This window comes from Anser anser (genome assembly GCF_964211835.1).
Source record: "Anser anser genome assembly, chromosome: 5".
In the NCBI taxonomy this organism is placed as follows: Eukaryota; Metazoa; Chordata; class Aves; order Anseriformes; family Anatidae; genus Anser; species Anser anser.
The window spans coordinates 62,292,148-62,317,410 of record NC_139725.1 but is presented as its reverse complement, the minus strand read 5'-3'; the positions used below and the strand labels follow the sequence as shown (position 1 = coordinate 62,317,410).

Below are 25,263 nucleotides of genomic sequence, written 5' to 3'. Positions count from 1 at the left end.
ATAGTTTCTTTTTAAACATGAGTACCAGCAGAAACTGGCAGTAACTTTACCCATATTCTCAATAATAACCCCCCTCTGGCTGTCAATATGTATGAAAGGAAAAATTTTTTGCATACCCCAAACAGCCTGTCATTTTCCTGTCTTTTGTCAAAAATATGTTGGCAACTTTTCCCTCTCTCTCTCTCTCTCTTTTTTTTTTTTTTTTTTTGCTTACACAGCTTAAGATACTTAACTATTTCTCTGCTTGGGTTACAAGTAAGGCACCTTCCCTATTTCACATACCGTAAAGTGAAATTAGTAACGATGCTCCTACAGCCTCAGATGAAGGCCACATTATGAAATTGTTATTGGACCAAATAAGAGCAGAGATCTGAAAAAAAAATTAAATTAAATTAAATTAAAAAAAGAAAAAGAAAAAACTTCCTGTAAAGAATCAGGAACTTACATGGATAAAATACTTGGGGAAGTGTTTCATAATTTCCTCCTTGTCTAAGAACTTCAAAAATGTCTATTTTTCTTCTTGAACCAAGGAGTTATTCCTCTAAATATGCTTTAAACCAATGTTTTATTTATATATAAAAAGGGACTGCCTTTCACACAAACTATACCTGAGCTAGCCTGAATACCAGTAACACAGACCAGTAAAGTCTCTCTCGCTCACTACCTGGACAGAAAGCTGGAGAGAAGCATAGCACCGGATTGCACTTGGGCAGACAGAAAGAAAAGAGGTATTGCAATTTATTGCCTGAATCCAGTACTGACCCTGCTTTTAAAGTAGGACCAGATGACTTTCTGAGTTCCCTATCAATCTGAATTGTTCCATATTTATGATATACCTAGGAATATAAACCATAAGACCTACACCTGCCATGCAGCTAAGTACAGCCAAAGTGGCCATTTTAAAGGTTAGACTACACAAAAACAAAACAAAACAAAAAATAAAATAAAGATTAATCTCACCTGTGACAAACTGGCACAGCAAGCCTCTGGCATACTCTCATGGGTACAGAAAACAAATATGGATTCAATGAACCAACTATCATACATTAAAACATGAAGCACGACAAGGGCTGGGCTGGACAGGAGTTGTATTTCATTCCATCAGTGCTGACATCAACCACAATTTCCCAGATTTTGCAGAATAAGAAGCCTGCCTTCAGGGTACCACAGCACAAAAAGGTGATCTTTCATCTTGTCGTTCCAAATTCTTTGGTTTTGTTGAGTTGAATCAACTAGGCTGCGTTAGCAGTTGCCTCTTGTGTTGCCAGACGGGGAAGCTCAAAGCCACCTGTGCATCAGGAGGGGACAAGATGACAAGCAACTGCTTGACTGATGAAGATCCTATTCTTGGACTAGTTCCTGTCTATTCTGCCAAATATGCCTTGGCTGAAGAGTGCGTGGTGGCTTGGGAGGAGGGATGGAGAGAGGGAAGGGAGCGCTGAGGATCAAAACTGTCTCCAGGTAAAGTAGGCCCAGATTCGAAAGAGAATGGCAAGTCAGATGGAAGCACCCTAGGAGAGACTGGACATCTGAGAGGATGTCCAGCCAAACCCAGGATTTTCCTCAGAGGGAGATAAATAATTTCTCCTTGATGTGGGAGGTATCCTTTACTTTTATGGACTCTCAAAGCCCTAACCTCAGGGAATTAGTTAAAAAAATAAATTATATATATATAAAAAAAAGTTCAGGAAGCTCTCCTGTGGCTAGATCCTTTGACAGGACAAAAAAGAAAAAGTTTTACAATTCATAGTTCATACCACAGAAAAGAGCAACTATGATGGTTAGAAATCCCATTTCCTGCTGCATAGGGAAAAAAATATCTCTAATTCTTCAGCGTCACTGGGATATTGGGAAGCACAGCATCATTTTTATTCCTATTACAACCTGACAAGCATTTGCCAAAAGATAGCTCCAGGAAAACAAGAGGGTAACAGTAGTGAGGACATACAAGGGCAGCTCATAAACAGAGCCCTGCAGGAAGCAGACAGACATGAGGTGCACCCCAACAGACTGCCAGAGTAGCTCTAAACTAAGAAAAAGCCTGAGAAGTCAGACAGGACCAGCACTGCAGAACTCCACCTATGAAGGAAAGTTAACTGTGTTCGATGTGGAAGAAGAGATCCAGAAAACAAACTTCCAAGGACAATGGAAGAAAGTCAGTTTCCAAGAGGAGATGGTGATGGAACAGACGGATGGCATCTGTAGATTGTCTAACTTGCATCGTCCCTCATTGCACAGCCTTAGACAAATGCACAATCACCAGTCGACCAAATGGTCAGACAGCAGCTGTCACTCTTGCAGGCAGAGATGGGATCCAAGGGGGAGCGAAACCAGAGGGCCTGTTCCTCTCTGCCAAGCACCAGCAGGTGTGGGAGCGGAGAGATGCCAAGCAGAAGGGAACCAAGCTAGAAGAAAACTCATTCTGTTTGAAGTTAGCCAGTGTCAGATTAAACAAATCAAAGACTTGTTTAGAGTAAAGCAAAGAGGAATAAAGGAAGCGTCTCTCAGATTTCAGTCCAAGCCTTTTGTCCAGTTTAACCTCTTTCCTCTTGTTCCTCCATTTGCTCGTTTTCTTCATCAGTCGCAACAGAACAGCCACTCCAGAAAAAAAAACTCATCCTTTGGCTTTCAGATCACCAAAGAGACCAAGATCAAAGCAACCTGGGAAGCACAGTTTTCATGCCTGCATCACCATGTACACTAACGTGTCTTTTCACACAGCACTGTCACTGGGAGATAAATCCATAAGAAATGTCATGCCATAGCAGCCAGAGCTACTGTTCAGCCTTCGTAAAGATAACTAATGAACACTGAAAGGCAGTGTTTGCCTGCTATTATATTCTCCGTTCTCTATCAGCAGACTTTGAGGCAGAAGGAAACCACCTCTAGATTCTTCCATTTTCAAGAGAAAAAGGAAATCCAATGGGCCAGGCAACCTGAAAGGGCTGAATTCATGACAGACAGTCTTCAGGGGTAAAAACAACAAGGATCAGTAGGCTTTCTTGGCCTCTCCAAGTAGTTGAAGCAACCTTACCCCTTCAGCATCTCATTTAAGCTGCTCTAAACAAATTCCTTGCTATCTGTATAACTGATGAAGCAGCTGAGACTCCTAGGAAGCAAACCAGCTGTCCTACTTGAGTTAAATGCCAGGATGAAGCAGACTTTGAAATAGCTCTCTTCTCTTAGTCCATTTTGTACCAAGCCTATACAACTAACATATTACATATTTAACGTCACAGAGAGGGAATTCAGTGATACCCATGCCTGATGGTGTTTCTGTACCTAAAGAACTGTTCCACTTTTGCCTCTTTTAGCTCCATTCTAGCATTGCTCTCCTCCATAATCTTATTTCATCACAGTACTGGCTTCATTACATTTTCCCCTTGGAATCCACATAGTTTTGCATCCCAAAATAACTTTTATTATTATTATTTTAAATTTAGGGGAATGTTATGCCACTCTCTCCTTGTTCCCTCAGGATATCTAGACCTTTCTACATCTATTTTATAAAGAGAGCTCTGCTCAAGAATGTCAGCCTTTTCTCATCTTTCTGGCATGAAGCAATTTGTTGGCACTAAAAATTAACAGAAAGTGCACTCCAAAGTTCTAGACAAGTGTAAGAGCGTCTGAAACAGCACAACATATCACTTGCACAGTTTTTTAAACCAAGTTGACAGACTCTGACAAGTTTCTAAAAGTAAAGGGCAGGCATTTCCTGAGCCTGATTAAGACTTTATTCAGTCCTGGAAATAAAGAATCAAGATGAACTCTCTGCCCTGGCTGATACTGCTGTTGATTTCTGCCCTCACAACATGAGTGCACAGTTGAGCACCGAACACTCCCATTGAACTATTTTCTGCCTTCTCTTTTTAAGCTAGGCCCCTAATGTTTCTAAACATACCGTTTTTACACGAAACAAAACACAGAACTGCCCACCTTCCCGTTCATTATCTCATACAGTGGGTCTGAACTGAAAACACCAACACGGATAGAATTACAAGTTGCACAAAGAGGAGCTTGGGTTTTCTCCACATGTGCAGTGTCTTAAATGGGAAAGAAACTACATTTAGGATCATAGCACTGCTGTACAAGGCATTCTCCCTCCGGTGGTCTGATCCTAGGGTACATTCGTAAACAGTGTCCTAGAGGGAAACTGACAGCTCTTTCCCACCCTTTTCCTTCTCCATGCACACAACTCGCAATACTACTCTTACAGGACTGTTATTTATCAAAACCTTAGAATTTCTTTTAAAGCGGAGCACCTCTGTGGAGTAAAGACTTGAAAAGGATCTTTGCCCATCCCTGTAGAGACTACCACCTACTGCACCTGGGATTTGTCTTTTTGTCCCCCAGAAAGCACTTTCACCTACTTTTCCATTTTCAGAAAAAAAAAAAAAAAGGCTTTTGTTGTTGTGAACAAAAGCAGCACCTCAGCACCTAACCCACCAACAAATCAAGTGCTATCAGCTAAACATGCTCCACCGTCTTCTCCGAGTTACACACCAGTCATGGTAGGTTTTAATTCGATTAGTGATTGGACTAAAAGCAGCTAAATAAAAATTATAATGCCCAAGAGCCACTTAGACTTGTTCAGACACTTTAAATACCAAATCCCTTCAGCAATATAACATTATCTTTACAGACAAAACTGAGTTTAAAAGTACAAATCTAATTGATCTCAAGTGCATTGGAATTACTATATTTAGGCATTGGATTATGTACTACAGAAAGCCTTGTGCTATGTAAGCAACAAAACTAATTGTGAAGAGACAAAGGTATGTGTCTAACATGCTTATGGACTTGTAAAAATTGATATTTTCGTTGAAGCTGGCAAAGTTACAGCTGCTCACACCAGCAGAGAATTTGGCACGGCGCCCTATATTTTGAGTGAACATAAGCTGGCTATTTCTGGTCTCCTTCAGAAGGCCTGGACTTCAAGCTCTGCTTCTAAATTACTATTTAAGGCTTTCACCATTACAGGGGAAAAAAAAATAAAAAAAATAAAAATTGTGCATTAAAAAAAAAAAAAACAGAGCAAGTTATTGCTCAACAGCTATGCAAGACTTTTCTTTCTTAATAATAAGAACACGACACAAAAATAGAGATTAACTGGTCTGGTTGAAAATCAACTTGTGTTAGGCTGGACAGGGAACTCATTTTAGTGTCTTGAGATGGATGCATGGATTGTGGCTGCTTTGAACTCTGCTGTTGCATTCACCTCCCAGCTGCCTGCCTGCAGACAGACATCCCTGGGAGGGAAAAGTAACTAAGTCCATTTTTTCTTGAACAGGACACCTGCCCCAGGCCTGCACACCACCAGAACAGGTCTCAGATCAAAGCGACTGTCAAGAAACACTTGCAGACATCATGACTCGAGACATGCCTCTAAAACTTAGTGGCTCAACCCACGTCACGCTTTCTGCTTAACGCGGGGTTTGCCAGTGCTAACAAGGGCCAGAGAGACCTCTCCTCTCGCTCCTCCTTCGTAAAAAGAGACGTTCACTGGCTAAACAGGCTATCTTTGCCTTCAGAGGCTTCCAGAAGGAAAACGCATTAAGAGGAAAAACAACAGTTTACATGGTAGAAGGCAAAAACAGGTCCTAAAAAAAAATAATAATAAAATAATAATTCAGGAAAATCTCCACTGGGAATCCACCTATCAAGCACCTAAAATTGTATGCCAGTATTAATACAACGGATTGAGCCTTGGAGGTCTCATTTCAAGATGTTTCCTACCAGGCTTGGGAGAGCAGGAGTGAAAGCGGTTTGGATAAAAAATTCCACACAAGAGCAAAAATCTTTCTAGCTTGAAGGTTGCTTTTTATTATTTTTTTTTTTATTTTTAATGAGAAATTAAAAACACACACACAGGGAAACAAAGTTAAGTTAAATCTAGCCCAGCTTTGCACATTTTAACAATTCACTCTGCTGTCTGTAGAACACAGCAATATAAATATTGCTATCTCTGTTAAAATGAATTATTGACAATTTTAATACATGTTGCACAGTACATATTAATATAGAAAAATACATGTTATCAGCAGTGTAATGTTGACCATGTACTAATCCATTCCACCTGCTCAAATATTAGTGCAAATAATTATATATTTGTAATGCATCATTGCTGTCTAGCTCGAATCTCTGCCTCCAGAATAAATGTCTCTTCTCTGAAGTTGTTTGTTATTATGAGTAAAATGTTATATATTCATACTCAAATTGACTTTGGGTGGATAAGTGAAATGAGCAACCTTCAAAAATCCACTTGCCTAAGACTTAGCAAGTTATTTTAATGAATTGTTTACAGCGAAATGAACATTATAAAAATGCTTCACGCGCAAGTTCATGCCGGCTGGCTTCTCTGCAACACCCAAACACCACAAAATGACTGCCTTCACCTCGGCTCGTGCTGCCAGTTGAACTGTAACCACGTCTTCCAACGGGAGTTATTGACCTTGCTTTGGCTCTGTTACCGTGCATTTATCCAGCGAGGAATCAAGCTGGGGGTTCACCCCTCCCCAGCTTCACCTCTCTTTTCAAACAGGGAGGTGGCCTCGAGGAGGCTGGGCACTTGGTGGAAGAGCAGCTCCTATCCCCAGCAGGCCGATGGTCGAGGTGGGAAAAGCAGATGTACGACAGAGAGAGGAAAGAACAGACTGTGAGCAGAAACAGCCTGGATTTAGAGTCCCATTTCACACCCAAAAGGCCCTGTGCCTCTTAGTCCTTCCTCTCCTCCAGCCCTGCCAAAATCCAGGTTAGAGAAAAACAAACCCGCACGCCAAAGCTTTCAGCAACAGCCAGTGCTGCCACGATTCCTGTTGGCCTTCACACACCACGATCCCCAAATACCATTTGTTTTTCTTCACGCTCTGGCCCCAGCAGCCTCATGAGACCGTTTTGGTTTTCAGTGAAAGAAAATACCAGCTTTCAAAGAATGTCACGTACTGTAAGATGAACCGAACAATACAGCACTTGGAGCTAAGTGTCTCATGAGACCACTTCTGGCCCTGCAAGGATGACAAAATGTAGTGTGGAGCTACTGGACCCTTTGGACAGCCTAGGAAGGACAAACCAAAGTCTCTCCTTCAACACAAAGGCCTCACATCGCTCTGTACCAAGGCTACACAAGATGGGGAGGACGAGGGCAGGCAAGGAGCGTGTGCGCTGACCCTTCCCTCAGGGGTGAGTTGTCAGCAGGACAAGGACAGGCTTGAGCATGGTGAGGGTAGGAACTGCCACAGCTTGCCACGGGGACATTTTTGCAGCCTCTGTTCCAAGGTCCCCTCCATTTTTAGAGGGGAAATTGCACGTACAGATAAGCAGGATTTAGGACCACTCAAAGGAAGTCCCAAATTGATTTTTATCTCAAATCACTATAAAGAATTTATTAAAAACAAGACATTTGGACACTCAAGAATGATTTTTTTTTTTCATTTTAGTTTATTAAGCCATTTTAAAAGATACTATTCAGACAGGGCTCAACTTTAAATCTCCTGTTATTTTTCTGGACATTACCTAGTGGGCACTGGAGATGCAGGACACCTTTTCCCCACTGCTGGTCCCTTACATGAAATATCTCATATAATGCACTGCACAGCCACTTGGTAGGTGAGAGCATATTGAAACCATTGACCCGCAGAGGTGATGGAATATGGGGAAGGTAGCAAGATAAAGGGGAAGGGAGACAAACTCCTCCACTGACCGGGCTACAATTAGCTGAATTACCACTGCAGTGCGTGTAGGGGTCTTTAGAAGCCACGCTGTAAAGTTAAAGGACTTACTCTCTGGTAATGTTGTGACACTGGGGAAGGGACTGCAGTCCTGAGAGATCTGGAGAGGAAAATAGGACACAGAGAAGTAAAGCTAATAGAATAAAAGTAGAAAGCAGGGCTTCCACATAGACTAAAGGCTGTATTGACACAGGATAAGCAGTGCCCCGTACAAGTGAAAAGAAGACAGGCAAACACAGCTGCTTCTCCACTCAAAGATAAGCAGAAGACATAGTATAGAAATCTCCTGCCACCAAAAGAAATTAGGAGAGAGGAGGAAAAAAGAAAAGACAAGCTAAGCAGCGAACATGACTGGGCAGGCAATCTCCCTCCCTCCGCTCCTTTGAACAGGTGTAGAAACAACTGAGAAAGAAAAGCCAAACAATGTGCCAGCCTGTCCCCTCGATGTCCAGAGAGAAAATACTCCAATGCAGATAGCAAGACACAAACCTGCCTCTGCTTACCAGTGGGGGTTGGGGAAATGTTGCCTTGAAGCCAGTATCTAGCATAACAAGAGGGCAGGAGAGATACTCCTACCTTTCAGATGTCCTCTAGGAGAGCAGCTTTTGGCGTGGAGAGCTGGTTTATCCTCCCTGCTGCTCTGGAGCCAGGAAGTACAAAGCAGAGCCGTTACCTGCATCTGAAATTAGATGAGCAACTGCCGTGATCTGCTTCCTTCACTGAGAAGGAACGAGCAGCTCAGCCTGGACTGGTTTTCCTGTCCGTGACCAGTTTAACTCCGGTGCTAATCCAAAATGGGACAGTTACCGCAACAACAACAACAAAAATAATAATAATCCAAAGAGCACCACTCCTTTTTGGAATTTGTTACGCCATCTGAGTACGCTAGATTTACTGCCATGCATGTACCTTAAGAAATTTACCTTAAGAAATTTCCTTAAGAAATTTGGAACTAAGGGTTTCTGATGAGCAGGCCAATGCACACCTGGAGCCACAAAGGAACCAAAGGCCCCTCCCTTTTCCTGGCACTTCACGAGATGCAGCTTTTTTGTCACCCATTTGCCACATTTCCTACAGAAATGTTTCAGATAACACTCAGTCACAACACTCCAGCGCTAGACAGCTCATGAGAATTCCTCCTTGGGCAACAGAAATTTGTTATCTGTGGCGGTCACACGCTGAAGCAACCAGTCATTTAAAGTGACTTAGTGAAAGCTGAGAGGAAAAAAAAAAGAAAACAAAATCCAAACCAAGTTCTCTTATTGATTGTGAGATTAAAGAGACCTGCCCCCATCAATACTGTGCAGCTCTCCAGTCAGCCACTTAGCATTATCTGGATCGCTGCAGTCTTGGAAGAAATAAAAATACAATTAATAAAAGAAGCTCAACTCTGGCAATTTTTCCTTCCATCCAATCAGACTGCACATTGCCGAAGCATTCCTACTCACGGCAGAAATAAGCAGAGCTCACGTTTGCAGCATTATTACCTGTCCTTCAGAGCAGATTGACACTCGAGTATGGAAAGCTGTTGAATCCAATGGTTTCGAGATGAACAAGCAGCTCCAAGGCAAAGCGTTTTAGCCAGTCCCCCTCCTCTGGAGGCTCGCTTCATTTCAGGATGGGAATGTAGCTGAAAAACAGACTTTAATTCCAATCCTGCTTATTCTCACAGGTTGATGTGTATGCCAGGCTTCTATTAATCACACTTTTAACCTCCTTCTTCCACGTGCCATGCTACTTCATTTAAAAATGCTTGTTCTCCATATCCTTTTAGTTAATGTCTCCACTTCTTACTCTAAATATCTAGATCTTCTCTTTTTCCAAGCACTTCCATTTCCCAATTTCATTTTCATTTGCACTGAGAAGTATTCTAACAGAGCACCAACTCCTCCTTGCGCTCTGTGTGCACGCGAACATTATACAACGCCAAATAATGTTACGAAATTATAGGACTTCTAAAAACACAGCTTATTTTCCAGCCTACAACAGTTTACTGCAAAGCCATTTTCACCAATTGTAGACAACATAATTACACACACATTCACACACCTCCTCTCAGGCATCCACTTGGCTGCCAGCCTGTTAAATGCCAATGTTCTAGGAGCGAGCATTAGGAAGGCAATACTTTACTTCATTGCATGAGCGTTAAAATGCATATTTGTATTTTGGATAGTACTTTCTTGTATTCAGAAACCAGCGGAAATATTTTCCCAAATTACACGCTATAATAGCTCTAAACTTAAAAATGTGTGAAAATTACAGTTCCCTGCCCCATCCCGATCCCAGTTGTATTGCAAAGTAAACTTACTGACAACGCAGTCTTCTCTCGAAATAGAAACTCTGTGTGTGTGTGCCTGGGGAGGTTTTTCAAGGAAAGGGGAAAGGGAAAGCTCACACCAGTGATAAATTTGGTCAGTAAAGTTACTTTTATTCTTTTTTTGTTTTATTTTTAAATAGAAGGGTTTTTTACAATTGAGTATAAAGATATTTGTAGAACGTGGAAATGAAATGAAAAAAGTATCTGGAGGAAATTCTTTTTATTGAGGAAGAGTTTACATATCTACGTTTTTAAGTATTCACCTACTTTATGCCGCCTCCTGTTAACAGGCATAATGAGAATATTGCACTGAGCATATGCATGGGAAACACAGCTAATAAAGCAAGAAATATGGTAAATACATTTCATACAACCTTAAAATAAAACAATCATACAACAAATTCTGAAGCACTTCTGTGATCTGCAATCTTACAATGATGTTCATTGTTCTTAAGTCTTTATTACAAATTGACACTTTTTGTAGAAAGATTTTGTATTGGTTAATAAAACCACAGCCTTAAAATTGTTGGCTTTCAGTTACAGAGGTAAGAGAGGTATCATCTGAATTCACATCAGAGCTTTTGAAAAAAAAATGGCAGCAGTGCAAGCATGTGCCTCCTCCAGTGTCCAAACCTCTTTGTGGCTCTGCCATGGCCAAGGAACAGAGCTATGCAGCTCAACAAAGCAGCCAGTCTCACAGAATACTTTGAGAAAGTCTGGCACCCATTCTCTTGTTTACCGATATAATGCTCTGCTAAATATAAAATGAAGCAGAAGAAACTCAGCTAACCAAGAGAAGTTCCACACAAGTCTGTCAATATTGACTACACGTGGGAAGTCATTAACAAAAGAGGAAAATAATTTTATTTGACCAACCAATAAAGTAAATTTATAGAAATGCTGCTCTAACAATGGGAAAGAAAGAAGTTTTCATAATATATGCTGAGCCCACTGTAGAAATAAAACGAAGTGTTACAGATTATCTGTTCAAGGATGATGCAAGTCAGGCTGAAGACACAAACCACAGCGGTTCCAACCTGTTTTCCACATGAACTTATTCTGAACAAAGGTCTATTCACAACAATTTTCAACTGTTTGTGGAAAAGCCACCCCAAATGTTTCAAACAACGCCATTGCTTCCGTTTACTATATGCACACTCTGGGTCCATCTCAGAGGCACCTTCAACAAGTGCTGGAACATAACTGACCTAAAAGTAGTCTGTCTCCAATATTGAAATTAAGAGCAGTGGAAGAGAAGCTTTTGCACACTTCACCATTTCATATTGCTCAGGCACTGAGGATCAATTATCTTCAGCACAAGAAATTTTACCTTTAGTTTTTTTGCTAGAGCTGCCGTCCGTTCCTCCCACATACAAATGAACAGTTGGGCTACATTTTGTCCTTTCACTTGTTATAATCTGAATTTATTTACATACAAAACAAGAGACAGGAAAAAGTTGTATTAACCCAAACATGTGAACCTTTGCCTTGTAGCAAGAACGCATTTGACAAGGCAGCTGCATTTACTTTAGAAGCATATATAAAATTCAGTGTGCCAATATCAAACAAACAGAAACAAGAATGTCATACAACCCCAATATATTCCAGTGGGCCCTTGACTATTAGGTACAAAAAAAAATTAAAAATCTTTTCACCACTTTAGTTCTGTTCAGGATGCTACACAATGAATAAATTACATCTTTCTGGGATAGCGTTCCTTTCACTTCTACACCTCAAAGAAATTCCAAACTAATTAATTAGAGCAAGAAATTACATTGAGCAGGATAACATTTTAAATGAAAGAAATGACTTAGAAACACCAATCAAAGATAATTTTATTATGATTAGCTGTGCTGAAGTCTAAGTCATTAAAATTGATGAAGAATGTTTTTACAGTGGTCTATTCTATGTAATCCATTACCTACGCTATGCTCTGTAGTTCAAGTCTAACAAATGGTATCTGATAATTCAATATTGAAGACTAAAATACTTCCAATGTACCACTTGCTTTCCCACAACGTTTCCAATAAGAAAAAAACCAAACAGTAGCAAGTAGTTTTGCAAAAATTCATCAGTGGGAGAACTTTAGGTTACATGAGATATTCTGATTTTTACCTGCTCGCATTCTACATAGTCATGTCTAAATATGGCTGCTGTTTTAGTCTGAACAGTCATTATCCCACAAAAGTTACAACCATGGTTTGGTAAGAAATCATTCCCTGTGCTTTCTAACTGAGGACTGCCCAAAGGTACAACGTTTCATTCCATGCTCTCAGCTGAAGTGACGAGCAAGACGAGCAGACCTATAATCAACACGCAGCTGAACAAAGGAGTGAAGGATGTTCTTGTCCAGATTAGCAAGTTGTTCTCCTGAGCAAACTTGCTTTAAGTTATCCGGGGCTACAACCAGAAGGTTGCAAAGTGCATGCAAAGTATCAAAGAGCTGTAACACCAGTGCAATCTGTGGTTAAGAGAAAAAAAAAAGAAAGAGATGGGTATTAAGAATAAAAGCTACTTTTTTAAGTCTTACAACACAACATCCATCTAGATTCCCAAAACGCTTCATCCCTACAGAAGATTCATTGCAGTCATTCTTTCTTCATGTGTGCATAAGTATATATACAGGCACATGCTTTTCTAAGTTTGTGGCTTTTTGTCTTCTTTAGGACATGATAAAGAACTACCATTACAGGAACAGAATATATAACATCAGTATGTGAAATGCTGATGTTCAAACAGAAACGGAGTATTTTTATGAGGACTTCTTATGAAAACTGCTGGTGAAAAATAGTATCTAACTCCGAAACATGGCTGTACATCACCAACATACACATAGCTTACCTTGAAGTCTTTGGCACACTTCCTATATTCAGCCACATCACAAATAGCCAACATGCCTCCCATGCAACTGTAGGAATATTGCTGTAGGTGTTCATAGATGAGTCGATGAAAACGAACTCCAAGCTCCATCAAAACTGTGTCCACATTCTTACCATCCATAGAATTCCTAATCTTTTCCACCTGCTTTCTGACATAGCTGCAGACTTTAACGCAAGCCTTTAAAAAAATAAATAAATTCTAGAAACCTGTTCTCATAAAGTGGCTACTAGATCATAAGCTAAACATCAGTTACTAAGTTCTTTAAAATTCCTGAAGCACGACATCATTAGTTATTTTCTAATTAACAATTCAGTTTTTCATTTGCCACAGAGGCAAAAATGCAAGTAAAAAGACAGATGCAAGACAATATTCCACTAAGTTATACTTCATGTCAGTTCAGAAGAGAGCACTTCTGTTTGTGCTTTTAATTTAAGCAATGCTTGACCAAGGGGGAAAACAAGGTGATTACAAGCCTCATCAGCAGTAATTATAAGCCCAAATTAACAGCCATCTTCACTCTTCCCACAAAGTACCAATCTTACTGCTCCACTTTTCCCATTTCCGTCTGGCTTCAGGTATTCAGGCAGTCCTCCTACTTTCTTCCATTAATAATAATTTGTTCTCTACACCTCTCTGCATTTCCCTAACAACAGACTAATGTAACCCAGCCCTTGAGCTGTATTTCTGCAGCCTGGAGTCTGGGATTTCAACAGATACAGCGGTAAAGAACATTTTACAGGAAAAATTGGTCTTGCCATACCCATCATGTTTTCTTATGCTTCTGACATCCTAAGGGGAAAAAGCACCCAGCAACTAGAGTATCTGATAATTAGCTTTAAGCTATGAGTTTCAGAAACTAGTTATCAGCTAAAAACCCTGTTTTAAATCTGGGCCTCTTGGGAAAGGAAAGAATGTGACACTTTGTCCAGCACCTACTGATCTGTGTCTGACGCTAGATACAAAACTCGTAATGTTCCTTTTCAGCTTGGGGAAGAGAGTCCAGAACAGTTTGCAATTGCTTAGTACAAAATGGAATTGCTAAGTAAATTAATCAAATACAAATGTTGTCAAATGCCTATTTGTTAAACATAATCCTGTACCTGATATCATTCATGTGCATTTGAAGCTATACGGATGAGTTGGAACTTGGTTTACTTACATTAGTATATTGAATCAAAACATTGTTTTCATCTTCTGGTTTAAAATCTGTCTTCTTTTGCTCTGCAGCCAAGATGTGCTTCATCTGTCCAATCATACAATTCAGCGTCCTTTAAAGTTACAAATAAATTTGGGGTTTTAAAGAGAACACTTTCATTTCCTTGATTTTTATATGTACATATATTGAAGTGATTCTATGCAAAAGCATGCAGCATAAAACGATGAGAAAAAAACCTCACTACCTGACATTTCTGTAATCTATAGAATATATACTAAAAGCAAATGTATTATAAGCAGTAAGGGATTGAAGTTGCAATGCAATTCTCTAGAGAAGACAAAGTTGATTTTAAATAAGCAGTTAAGAAAAGGAGAATGAGGGGAAAAAAACCCAAACACCTCTTTGCTCTAAGTTAGGTATCTTCAAGACCAACACACAGCATGCTGACCAGCTAGTTTTACAGTGGACACATTAACAGGGAAGTAAGCCATTCAAATCCAGCTCTTCAAAGAAACTGGCTAGCATTCTTCATTGCTGAGGGAACTGGGCAACTGAAGGAAGCGTTCCAAACACTTAGTTTAGTAGAATTAGATCACATTGCATCAGAAAACACTTGCAAAAAATTAAAAAAAAGGGGGGGGGAGTGAGGGCAACACCTCTTTCTGTGCTAGAGCTTGGTATTTCTCTTGTTCTAAAATGCCTAGTAGAGCTTTACAGTGTCTTTTATTCCTCCCCCTCCAGATATATTTTTTTCAGAACATTATCTAAGGCCAAGGCATTGGTTTACTTTTGAGCACAACCCAGAAGTTAAACACCAATGCAGCTGAGAGAGGCTGCATACCTGTCTCAGCACCTACCTTTGTCAGGAATCTCCTCCTGTCTCTCCCCGTGCTTTTTCCCCCCCTCAACCTCCACCCAAACTTCCCTCCTTTCCCCTGCTCCCCTCCAAAAAAACACAGTCAAGGCTGTTATGGGACTTGAAGGAGTCAAGTTCTATGGGTGAGAAGGAGAACACCACATATGTCCAAAGAGGGACTAAATTGATCCTTTAAAACTCATTCTTTTCTATACATAGAGTAAATCACTTTTATAGAGGTAGACAACTGTAGGGAATGCCATTCCAGAACGTGCTGTAGGACTTGTACAGATTGGGTGGCATTGAAACCATCAACACTGAGAAATTTGCCTTTTTTTTTTTTTTAAACTAGATCAGTTCTTTAAACAAGATAATCAGTTCCTAACAGCATCAGTGGTACTACAAAGCAGCATGTAAGCAGGCACGTAAACACATTTTACACGTAACATTCATCTGAAAGCTAATCTTGTTTGTACGTGCCAAAGCTTAAATGTTTTTGAAGACTCCATCCACAAACCTTTGAATGTACTCTTTTCCAACAGGGACTTGTTCTCCAAAGTCTCACTGCCACTTCTTAGAGATTAGTTATTTTACACAAACAGCTACAAACTATTCTAATGCTGTTGACTGACCCATGCCTGCTAGACCTAATCATACAGCCTTAATAATACTTCAAGTATTTCAAGCTTTGAATTTAAGCCTCTAGGTAAAGTTCTAGCAGGAGCAGCTCAAACTTCGATTGTTACTTGCACATGTTCCACCTCCACCTTTATTTTTGCACATGCAGAAAATGCCTTTTAAGAAATAACTCTTTGAGCTCTCTGCAAATAAATTATATCAAATCTCTTCCTTATCTCTGCAGAAAGTGCCCTGTAGGACGCAAATGCAATGCCTGCTTTTCCTATGCAATGCTGTTCTCATCCCTCTCCAGTACGGAGTGATTCTCATAAAAACTTCAGTGATAATTTCCAGAGTAGCCCTCACTTCCCACAAGTAGGTTTATTTCCATCACTGCAGAGACAAAACAGCGATGTAAAGGTTAGGTAACTGGTTCTAGGCTGAATACCATCCTTGAAATACTGGAAGACTACTTGCTTCCTGGAGCAAAGTAGGGCAGTCAGTCACACAAGTTTGGTTTCCTAACATTAAGCTTGTTACTTTCCCCTGCTGCAGAACAGCTATGATTTTCATTTACAATTTTTATGGCTATCCCCTCATTTTTATACGAAGAAACGGAAAAAAGATTTAAATGAGTCACAGCCTCAAAGCAAGTCAATGTCAGAAGCAAAATTATTCCAGGTCTACAGACTTCTATGACTAGGTCTAATCCATAGCACTGCACAGATTCAAACAAGTCATCTAACCTATTTTTGTCAAACTTTGCTCCTTATGGAAATTCTGCAATCCTTTAACCTATTTCAATCATCACTCCTTATGCCTTTAAAGGGAAAAAAAAAAAAACTAGCGTGAGACAATAAGATAAAACTGAATTTTATAAAATAAAATAAAAAGCACTCTCTCAGCATAACCAAAGACGTCAGTAATATCTTTCCAGAGGTCAGAAATCTGCCAAGGAAAATATACCCTCTAAACAAACAAAATCTAAACTTCCTATGCAGAATAAAGGTAGAAGAAATCAATTCTGTGTTCAGAAATAATTCACCTTTAAAAAAAAGGAAAACTAGTAATACATCACAAAGGAGTTTTACAGGAACCAGTGATTAACAGAAAGCTTAAATGTCTACTTGCCTATCAATGCCCATATCCAGCTTCACTTCCATTTGTTCTATGATGTCCTTTTTCTTCTGAAGGCATTCAGACAATTTAGGAGAAGAACTGCAACAGCATAAAGCGTTGTAGAAGTGAGGTTAAAATACCAAAACAAATTTGTTTGCTGGGGCTGTTAATTACAACAAAAATGTGCGAACATTTCCCATCCCATCAAAAAAAAGACTAGTTTAGATGGAGTTAGCTGTCTTTAGAACAGCAAATCAACAGCCTTAAAAGCCATCTGACCCTACACACAGGACTTGTGGAGTGCTGACGGGCAGTACTGCAGGACACTTCAGGCAGCATTGTGCCTACTGAACACGGTGCTTCTCTGCTGCTGCCAGCTCCGGCCACACTTAGCATGCAAACCCAGCTTTTCACAGAACATCTGTGAGCTCTGCCTTGAGCGATTCCAACCAGTGGCTCCTTAACAACATACAGCTTTTATGTAGCTCACACGTGGCTCCATGGCCTGGTGAGCTTCTTCCTCGGCAGAGACTGATGTAGCCCCCAGCAATCTCTGCAGCCCTGATACTGCCAGCTCAGCCCAGGATGCAACCAAAAAAACCCTTTAGTCCAGGCCTTAAATATAGCAGCGCGGTCTCTGCAGAGCAACTCGTCTTTTCTTCCTATCAATACTCTTGGAGCTCCCTCTCTCCCCCTGGTTACCCAAGATACAGATCAACTTCCCTTCCTCCCCCTCCCATTACAGTATTTTATCTTCCGCAACATCAGGCGGAACCACTCCAAGAATAAACTCCTCTTGACAGAGATGAAGAATAAAAAAATTGCTTTGTTCACCACAAATGACCATTCACAAAAAGGAAGGAACAATCAAAACAAAGGTACCTGATTAATGGCATTAGATGATCATTGAACTGCTTATCAAATAAATGGAAAATAGTATTGGCCTGGTGGACAACATCCAAGAAATAAAGATTTGCGTTCTTTGAATCAGAAGAGGGAATGCCTAAAGCAAAGAAGGTTTCGTTAGGACTGTAATGATATGCAGTTCTTTAATTAGCATGATGATGTTTTAAGTATGCAGAATTTTTCCATGAGTTATTAGATCACAGGCTTAGAGTTTGAAAAATTTACCATGGTGCCACATATAGAATACTTCTCTTAGCTATATCAGGTAAGCATAGAAATATCTTGCTTTTAAAGTTTCTGAAAGCAAAATGAAACAATTTAAATATTTATTCAGAACACAGTTTTTATGCTTTCACTGAGGAAAGACTGGTTCTCCTTGTCAAGATTTTAACTTCTTAATACAAGCAGTTTTCTTATTAGTGTCACTTTTTAAAATGCACAACTATAAAAACATGTTTGGAGCTCTTATAAAATGTGAAACACTAAGCCTTCATATAAAAATATTATTCTGCTAGGGCACAGAGAACAATTAATAGAGGTAGTGTTGATGTCCAGATCTTTGATACAAATGTTTTTGAAGACAGTAGCACATTCTCATCTGTGCATGAATTCTCCAAGTAGAAGTAACACTTCAGAAGACATTAAACACTGACTCCCAAACACACAAACCAAATTTCATTTAGCCAATATATTTTGAACAAAGCCAATCAATAAGGCAAGGCAATGATCTGTAAAGTTGGTCTGCACGAAAAGGTCAATGAGATGAAGCGTTCAAAAGATATTGTACTCACCAGCAAGGCCTGTTTCTAATGCATAATCGATGTGTTCAGTACATAAGAATTCTACAAGCATAGAAAAAATTCTGAAAGCATTCTTCGGTAAGTCAGACGGATCAGAGAGCTTTAAAGAAGAAGAAAAAAATATCCTAAAGGTCAGTTCTACATACATTTGAAAGTTTATCTGATATTGATAAGCTTAAAATATAGCAAATACTTCAAAATAACTGGAATTTTATTCTAAATTAAAAGTACCCATACAGAGAACTACTCAGGAGCAGCATTTAGTATCAACAAATTCTTCAGCATCTACAGTTAAAATGAAGATAATATGCCACAGGATGTTATGTAAAGCAAAAATATAAACAGGTTCTAATAGTAATAATAATAAATCAATGAAGCTATTCATTAAGTTCTTAAAACACAAGCATCTAGATGTAATCTCAGTAATCACCTGAACCACAGACTGCGGGAGAAGGTACCTGGAGAAAATGACTCTATACACGCCCTGCCTTTTTTTGTCTTTTACTAAGCTTCTGCTACTAACCACTGCTAGAGGACAGGACACTGGGTTAGATGGACCTTCAGTGTCAGCCACCACGGCTGTTCTTCCATCACTGTCACCATACCTCAAAAAATAATCCAGACCGAACGTCAGCTCCATTTATCACAGTTCAGCTGGAGTCAGAGCATGAAAATTTTTATTAAGTAGAGCAATGCTCACATATATACCTTCATGAACTGTAAGCAACACAGGATTTTGGACAGCAACCTGTCAGTAAATCCATTTTCTAAAGAAAAATGTGACAGGGCTTTTGCAGGTAAGAAATAGGCCTTTGGTTTCTAAGGAATTAAGTGAAGATTTATGAAGCTCGGAGTAAAATTACTATTGCAATTCAAGTTAATTTACATAACAGCACTCCCAAAGATTTCCTCTGTATGCCTAAAACCCAACCACACAAAACCCCACCCTGTTACAGAAATTTCTAAGCACAGGAATATTTCAATATACAGGTATGTTCAGAACCGTCGACTTATTTTTCCTAAAGCAGTCAGGACAAACAGTGTATCTGTATCTGTCACATAACATAAATATTAAAAGAAGCTATCCAGGGTGTTGTTTAACTTCTTCCTTTGCATAATGAATTGCCCCCATGACAAGCTTAGCAGCATGTATGATGACAAAGAAGTTTTTATGTACCTGTAATTCTAAAAATTCTCCTTATTTGCCAAGATCCATTTTGCACTGCTTCCCTGCTCCCCCTCCCAAAAAAAAATACAATTGGTTTTAGACCAAGTATGAAAAAAAATCTGATCCTAACAGGAAGGAAAAAAAAAAAAGCATGAACAATTACAAAAAGTGGGTATCATGAATTTAACAAGTTTGTAGCAACTACCATACTGAGAAAAAGAGATGTTCTACCTGTGTGTCCTGCAGTCACTGCCTTCCACCACTAGGAATGGCTGTCGTGCCTGTGCCGTACCTGTATTTTGTTACATCTTTACCCCCTCTTAGAATCTAAAATATTAATGCTTCTGAATATCTAAAATGGTAAAAGCTTTTATACACTGAACTAATTTAGAATGTTAGAGGCATAAAATATTGTTAGAATTAAGTGTGTTTAGCTAATAAAAATCCCAATTATTGATTTACGTCTGCAATTAAATTAAAAGGGGTTTCGTTTAAACTAAATATCAAACAGTAAGTGGCAGGCAGTAAAACAAGTGATTTAATTAAAACAAAAAGCTGTTTTCTTTTTAATCTTAAAGTATTTTTAAAGAACAGTAGAAAATTACCAAGGCAAACAATATTAAAGATTATTTCTACTCATGTAATAAATAATTTTGCTGGTGATACAGATGATTGGTCTCTTAAGCTAGAACAAGTGGCATTTGACACAAAAGAACAATGGCTGAACTACTCTCTGTATTCTTAAAAAAGGAAAAAGAATACACTAAATGCTTCCCAGTTTTTAGGTCCAGTTTATTTTTAAAAAAAAAAAAGCACAGACAGTATTAAAGAACACATGTAAAAGGAAACCTATAGCCCCCATCATGACCCTGAATCAGTGAAAACTATAAAAGAGAATTTGTTTAATAGACTAAAGCCCTCCCTATCAAACTGAAAACTGAACCTGAAGATTTAATTTCATACACACAATTATATCACTAGTGGAGATTACAGGAAGCAAACTTACCCTGTGACACCTTTCAAAGGCTTGTTTAGTTTCTTGCAAAAGGTTAACCACCACTTCTTGTGAGAGAAAGGTTTCTCCATGGGTATCAATACTTGGCCCCAATGGCAAGTTTGTACGTTGCCTTATTCTCTCTTTGAGGTCTTGAATGCTAGGACAAAGAAATACCAAAAGATTTCACTGGATGGAAATTTTGATGTTCACATTCAACAGTGATTTAGGATGTTTTAGTTGTTAACTCACAAAAACAGAACCCAAGACACAGTTTAGGATTTGCAAGCACTAAGACAGTCTTGCAAGCTTAAAAAAATTGCTAGTAAATGCAAAACAACCACCTCTGATCCCAGAGTCAACCATATTCTACCATGGCACATTTGCACCATGGGAGCAGCTATTCCCCCGCTGGGGAATAAAAATAATTTCAATTAAATTCTCTGGGATGTATGCTCTGTGGACAAAGTTTATCTTTCATACATTCACGCATTTTACTTTCAAAACACAAATGAGAGCTTTCTATCTCATCCACACCCACAAGGCCTCTCATCCTCATTCCTATCTACGCAGTCCTGACTTAGTTGAGCATGCTCCAAAACATTTCCATGCATAATGCAACCCATAAAGTCTGTCATTATAATCAATTTAATTTTCCCCAAGAAAATTAAATTTTCATCTTCGCTTTTTAATTCATTTAATTATTTTGTTATTGTTGTTGTTCCCTCCAAATCACTTTTCATGCCTGACACACTGACCCCAACAACTCTTTGAAAGGTGCAGTAGTCTCATCACTTCTGTCTCATAAATTTTAATTCTTCCTTTCCCACGTCTCACTACTCGTTTATTAGTTTCTCTACCTTGAGGATAATTAAGTCTTGTTTTTACCTTTCTCTAAGTCCATTGCATCTTCTGGGCTCATTAAGAGCTTTCTCACTGACATTGCTATGGTCTTTTCCCCTTCCTAGGTCTTGGGAGGGGACCACAAGACCTGGGCAGGTGAAAAAAACGTATGCTTTTAGATACACACATACACATGCGTTAGGTACCTTAATTTTGCTTCAGTCCTTTTGTGGATCTGGATCCTAAGTTGAAACATAGGTTTAACTGGTATTTTTCATTTTCCATGAGTATATAAATACCATGCATCACCTTTCACATGTATCAAGAGCAATACGCTTTTTAAGGGAAGTTAACATAAAATGATAGCAAATGTAAAAAGCTGTAGGTCACTTTAGAAGTGACTTTGCCCTTTTGCAGTTGATCACTGCGCATCTGGCATGGTAAATACTATGTTTCTCCCCTTACCACCTCCCTTCCACTTTAGAAGTAGGGAACTAATAGAAGAAACTTACCCTCCAGTGCCAATAGACCTCTTCTGGTGGTTTTTGGAATCATAATAGCGTTGCAGAATCATAGCGCTCCTACTTTTCAGATAACCAATTTCCACCTCAATGTAATTCTCCAAGTAGGAAATGAAAATGGATTTGATAAGCTTAGACAAGAAAGTCTGCTTATCAGTACCCAAGTTAAATTCCATCAATTTGCTTGAAAGATTAGTAGTTCTTTATGCAAAAGAAACAAAGAAGGGGAGAGGGGGAGAAAGCTGAATTTGTATGAATTACAGCATTTAATGTTTGTAAAGTACATAGTACAACAGAATCCTGATCGTGATTAGGACTTCTAGCAGCTTTATACTTAAGAAAAGAACTTCGCATAATTCATGTTTGATTACATACAGCACAATTGCAATCAAAGTGAGATATAGAGGACTGGCTTTTGCCCAGATTTAAAATTACACTCAAAGACCACTATACTAACTACTTCCCATTAAAAATAACAATGGCTATTTAAAGTTTTCTTTAGGAATGTGATCACCGGAAAGGATAAAAGCCATTAATTTTTTTCTATTTTTTTTTTTTGAGTTTACTTTTTTGTCCTCTCATCCTACATCTTGATGACATATTCAGTTTATTACAAGAGGATATCAACAACAGTAACTTCATCATCAATATGTAAATACCTTGTATACAGATCGTAGAGATTCTTAAGATACTGCTCTGCATCTGATTTCCTGTGTTCTTCTAGCTGGTCCTTTACATAAATCTGCAAAATTTAGGTACATCTGTTAGAAGAACAGATATCAAACCTCAGGTCATACTCACTACCTGTTAGGTTTACATATGTTTCCTTCAAAGCACACATTTTCAGTAATTCACGTATTCTTTGGTTTTAAGTCTCTGATTTACAGCCCTTGCATCACCTGCAGATAGTTAAATGCATCTTTTTGAAGAAAGTGATTTAATAATATGAAGTAGTAGAATGTGAAGCGAATAAAAGAGAGAGACTGCTCTGAAAAGATACTTGACCAAACACTAGATTTCTTCTCTTTAAGAATCAAAACCACTGGAGGTCTAAATGCGTTTCTGCATTTGATAATAAGCAAAAGACATATATTTGCTTACCATAATAGATACACAAAGCACATACAAGCTTAGAGCCTTCTTGTAATTGAATACTTGGCCAAAAATATTATTTACCATAAAATATTAAGTCAAAATTGATGCACAAATTTGGGAACGAAACACAAGCTCAATCCCTACACTATATTATTGTCAATAAGGGGAATAATGCTGACAGGGAAATTGCTTTCTGCAATGAGTAGGCATGCTGTTGACTTTACACACTTAACAGAGTGTATTTGCAGGATGGATAACAATATTTTCAACTACTACAAACTTTCATATAAACAGTGTATTAGCTGCAGGAAAATACTCCTGGCATAAGTTCTTTTTTCTTATTTAAAGCTAGCCTCATACATGAAACTTAATTCCAAGCATGAACAGAAAAAAGACACTATTAAATGTGAAACTTCCTTTCCTGCTATGTTCTAGGGATAGCATACAGAAAAGAATCAAATGTGTATGATATCTTATGAACTAGCTAGGGCAATCAGCTGTGATTCCACATCTTATACACGATTATGAATATTGTAAATTCACAATAATTGTTATTACCAGATAAAACACTTATGGAGGTAAAGCTTGCTTAATAACTTTAACATGCTAAATTTGAAATACCTGAAGTTTAACTTCAAAGATATTTTGAATGAGTTTGGCTAGCACGGTCTCTGGATTGCTAAAGACTTCTCCAACTTGCTTATTCACTCGTTGGCAGAGAATGGCTGCATCTTCAAACACATCATTCCTCAGGAATGCACCCTAGGGTTTCAGAAGCAAATTTAATATTATATTTACAATTACCTATAGGACTAAATAAATCAACACCCAAGGAGATGCATGTAAGACAAAAAATGCATTACCTCTTGACACTGTTTTATGTACACATCAACACAATGGGAATAGCCCTGTGGAAGGAGAAAAACAATTCAATGTTAAAGCAGGTTCTCCGTGGTTTTGGTACAGAATGAAATTAATGAAATACAACTCCTCTGAAAAAGTTATTGCAAAAAAAAATACATTCATCTAAAGTGTAGACTGTTTCAAATCCATTTTTATCACAAATCTAGCATAGCTTCAATAATCATCACTCTCCATGGTTATACACCACAGGTTTTAACACTCCTCAAGCATGAATGTCAGCTCACACACATTCAAGAAAAGATTATCTCAGAATGGTCTCTACTGACACTGCCTCTGATTCCTCATCATCTGCCTCCTTTATTCCCCTGCATTTGATTTCAGATGGAACACCTCAGTATTTGCAAAGGTGTATGTGTTATCTGATATGGTCATTGTGCCTGTGCAAATATTTTCACTTAAAAGAGGCATTTATTGTATCCTGGTGTTTTTTTGTTGTTGTTATTTGTTAAATTAAGACCCCTGCTTTTACCTTAAAATGAAGCAAGACTGCTGCTACTTCTCTCATTCTGGAGATTTCACCTCTCCGTTGTGCACTGGTAAACTCTTGAATTAGCTGGCACTCTAAATCGTGGTACTTACCTGGAAAGGAATGGAGAAAATAAGAAAAAATTAAAATAAAAAAATGAAATCCATCAAGCCATGTAATAAAAGCACTCGCAAAAATGGTATCACTAACAGTATTGCATATTTCTTTGATCAGTTTTAACAATTCATATATAGGAATATGGATTGAACTGGATAGATAACTTACTTGCTATCTTTGATTTTACTTCAGAAAACCTGTTAATATCAAAAAATACCATGATTAAATTCAAATCCACGTCACAGGAGAAATCAGACATCCTAGAGAGCCTGTTACCCATGATCTATTTCAAAATGAAAATACGTAACACAAAGATGACGGAAAAGTTACATGCTTCATAACCATAAAAACCTACAAGCATCTAATCCAAATCTAATTAAGTCAGCACACCAAAATTATCCCATTAAAAGTCTGTTAAGCAGTTTAGGATGTGTATGTAAAGATGATCCTGCAACATGAGTACATGAACACGAATTCAAGAATAGAGGGGACAGAAATAAGCACATGATCCATCTCAAAAGCTACAGGAATCACGAGTGAAGTAAAGCCCCTCTCCCATCTTATCCCTCCCCATGTCCCCCACCACCTCCATAAAAAGAGAAGCATCAGAAAATTACAGCTGTGAAGTAGTTGTGGTAATTTTTTTTTGTTTTTAAGAGATGTTCAGATAGAATTTTACCTGTCAAAAGGTAGTTCCTGTGCAATCAAATGCAGTTTCTGAATAATATCAGCTGCTTCTTTAATCTGTTAGAAATA

General features: G+C 38.6%; 1 protein-coding gene and 1 long non-coding RNA gene across 2 annotated transcripts in view; both read right to left on the bottom strand.

Moving 5' to 3' along the window:
• Window positions 1–6,451: 6,451 nt before the first annotated feature.
• On the bottom strand, window positions 6,452–9,344 carry LOC310899739. The gene is made up of 4 exons (XR_014584603.1): window positions 9,215–9,344; window positions 8,304–8,406; window positions 7,779–7,827; window positions 6,452–6,586 (listed from the first exon to the last, which is right to left on the bottom strand). It is a non-coding gene; the product is annotated as an uncharacterized lncRNA (long non-coding RNA).
• Window positions 9,345–10,249: 905 nt separating this feature from the next.
• The window catches only part of EXOC5 (exocyst complex component 5), a 30,761-nt gene continuing 15,747 nt past the window's right edge, over window positions 10,250–25,263 (bottom strand). The window contains exons 5-18 of the mRNA XM_083836586.1: window positions 25,187–25,251; window positions 24,676–24,704; window positions 24,394–24,503; window positions 23,864–23,908; window positions 23,622–23,762; window positions 22,565–22,647; window positions 21,897–22,106; window positions 20,554–20,701; window positions 18,371–18,479; window positions 17,556–17,676; window positions 16,686–16,772; window positions 14,084–14,192; window positions 12,886–13,101; window positions 10,250–12,505 (exon numbers count right to left, since the gene is read on the bottom strand). Coding sequence (XP_083692712.1) covers window positions 12,317–12,505; window positions 12,886–13,101; window positions 14,084–14,192; window positions 16,686–16,772; window positions 17,556–17,676; window positions 18,371–18,479; window positions 20,554–20,701; window positions 21,897–22,106; window positions 22,565–22,647; window positions 23,622–23,762; window positions 23,864–23,908; window positions 24,394–24,503; window positions 24,676–24,704; window positions 25,187–25,251 — 1,662 coding nt within the window. The 3' untranslated portion in view covers window positions 10,250–12,316. The remainder of the gene's footprint in view (window positions 12,506–12,885; window positions 13,102–14,083; window positions 14,193–16,685; window positions 16,773–17,555; window positions 17,677–18,370; window positions 18,480–20,553; window positions 20,702–21,896; window positions 22,107–22,564; window positions 22,648–23,621; window positions 23,763–23,863; window positions 23,909–24,393; window positions 24,504–24,675; window positions 24,705–25,186; window positions 25,252–25,263) is intronic.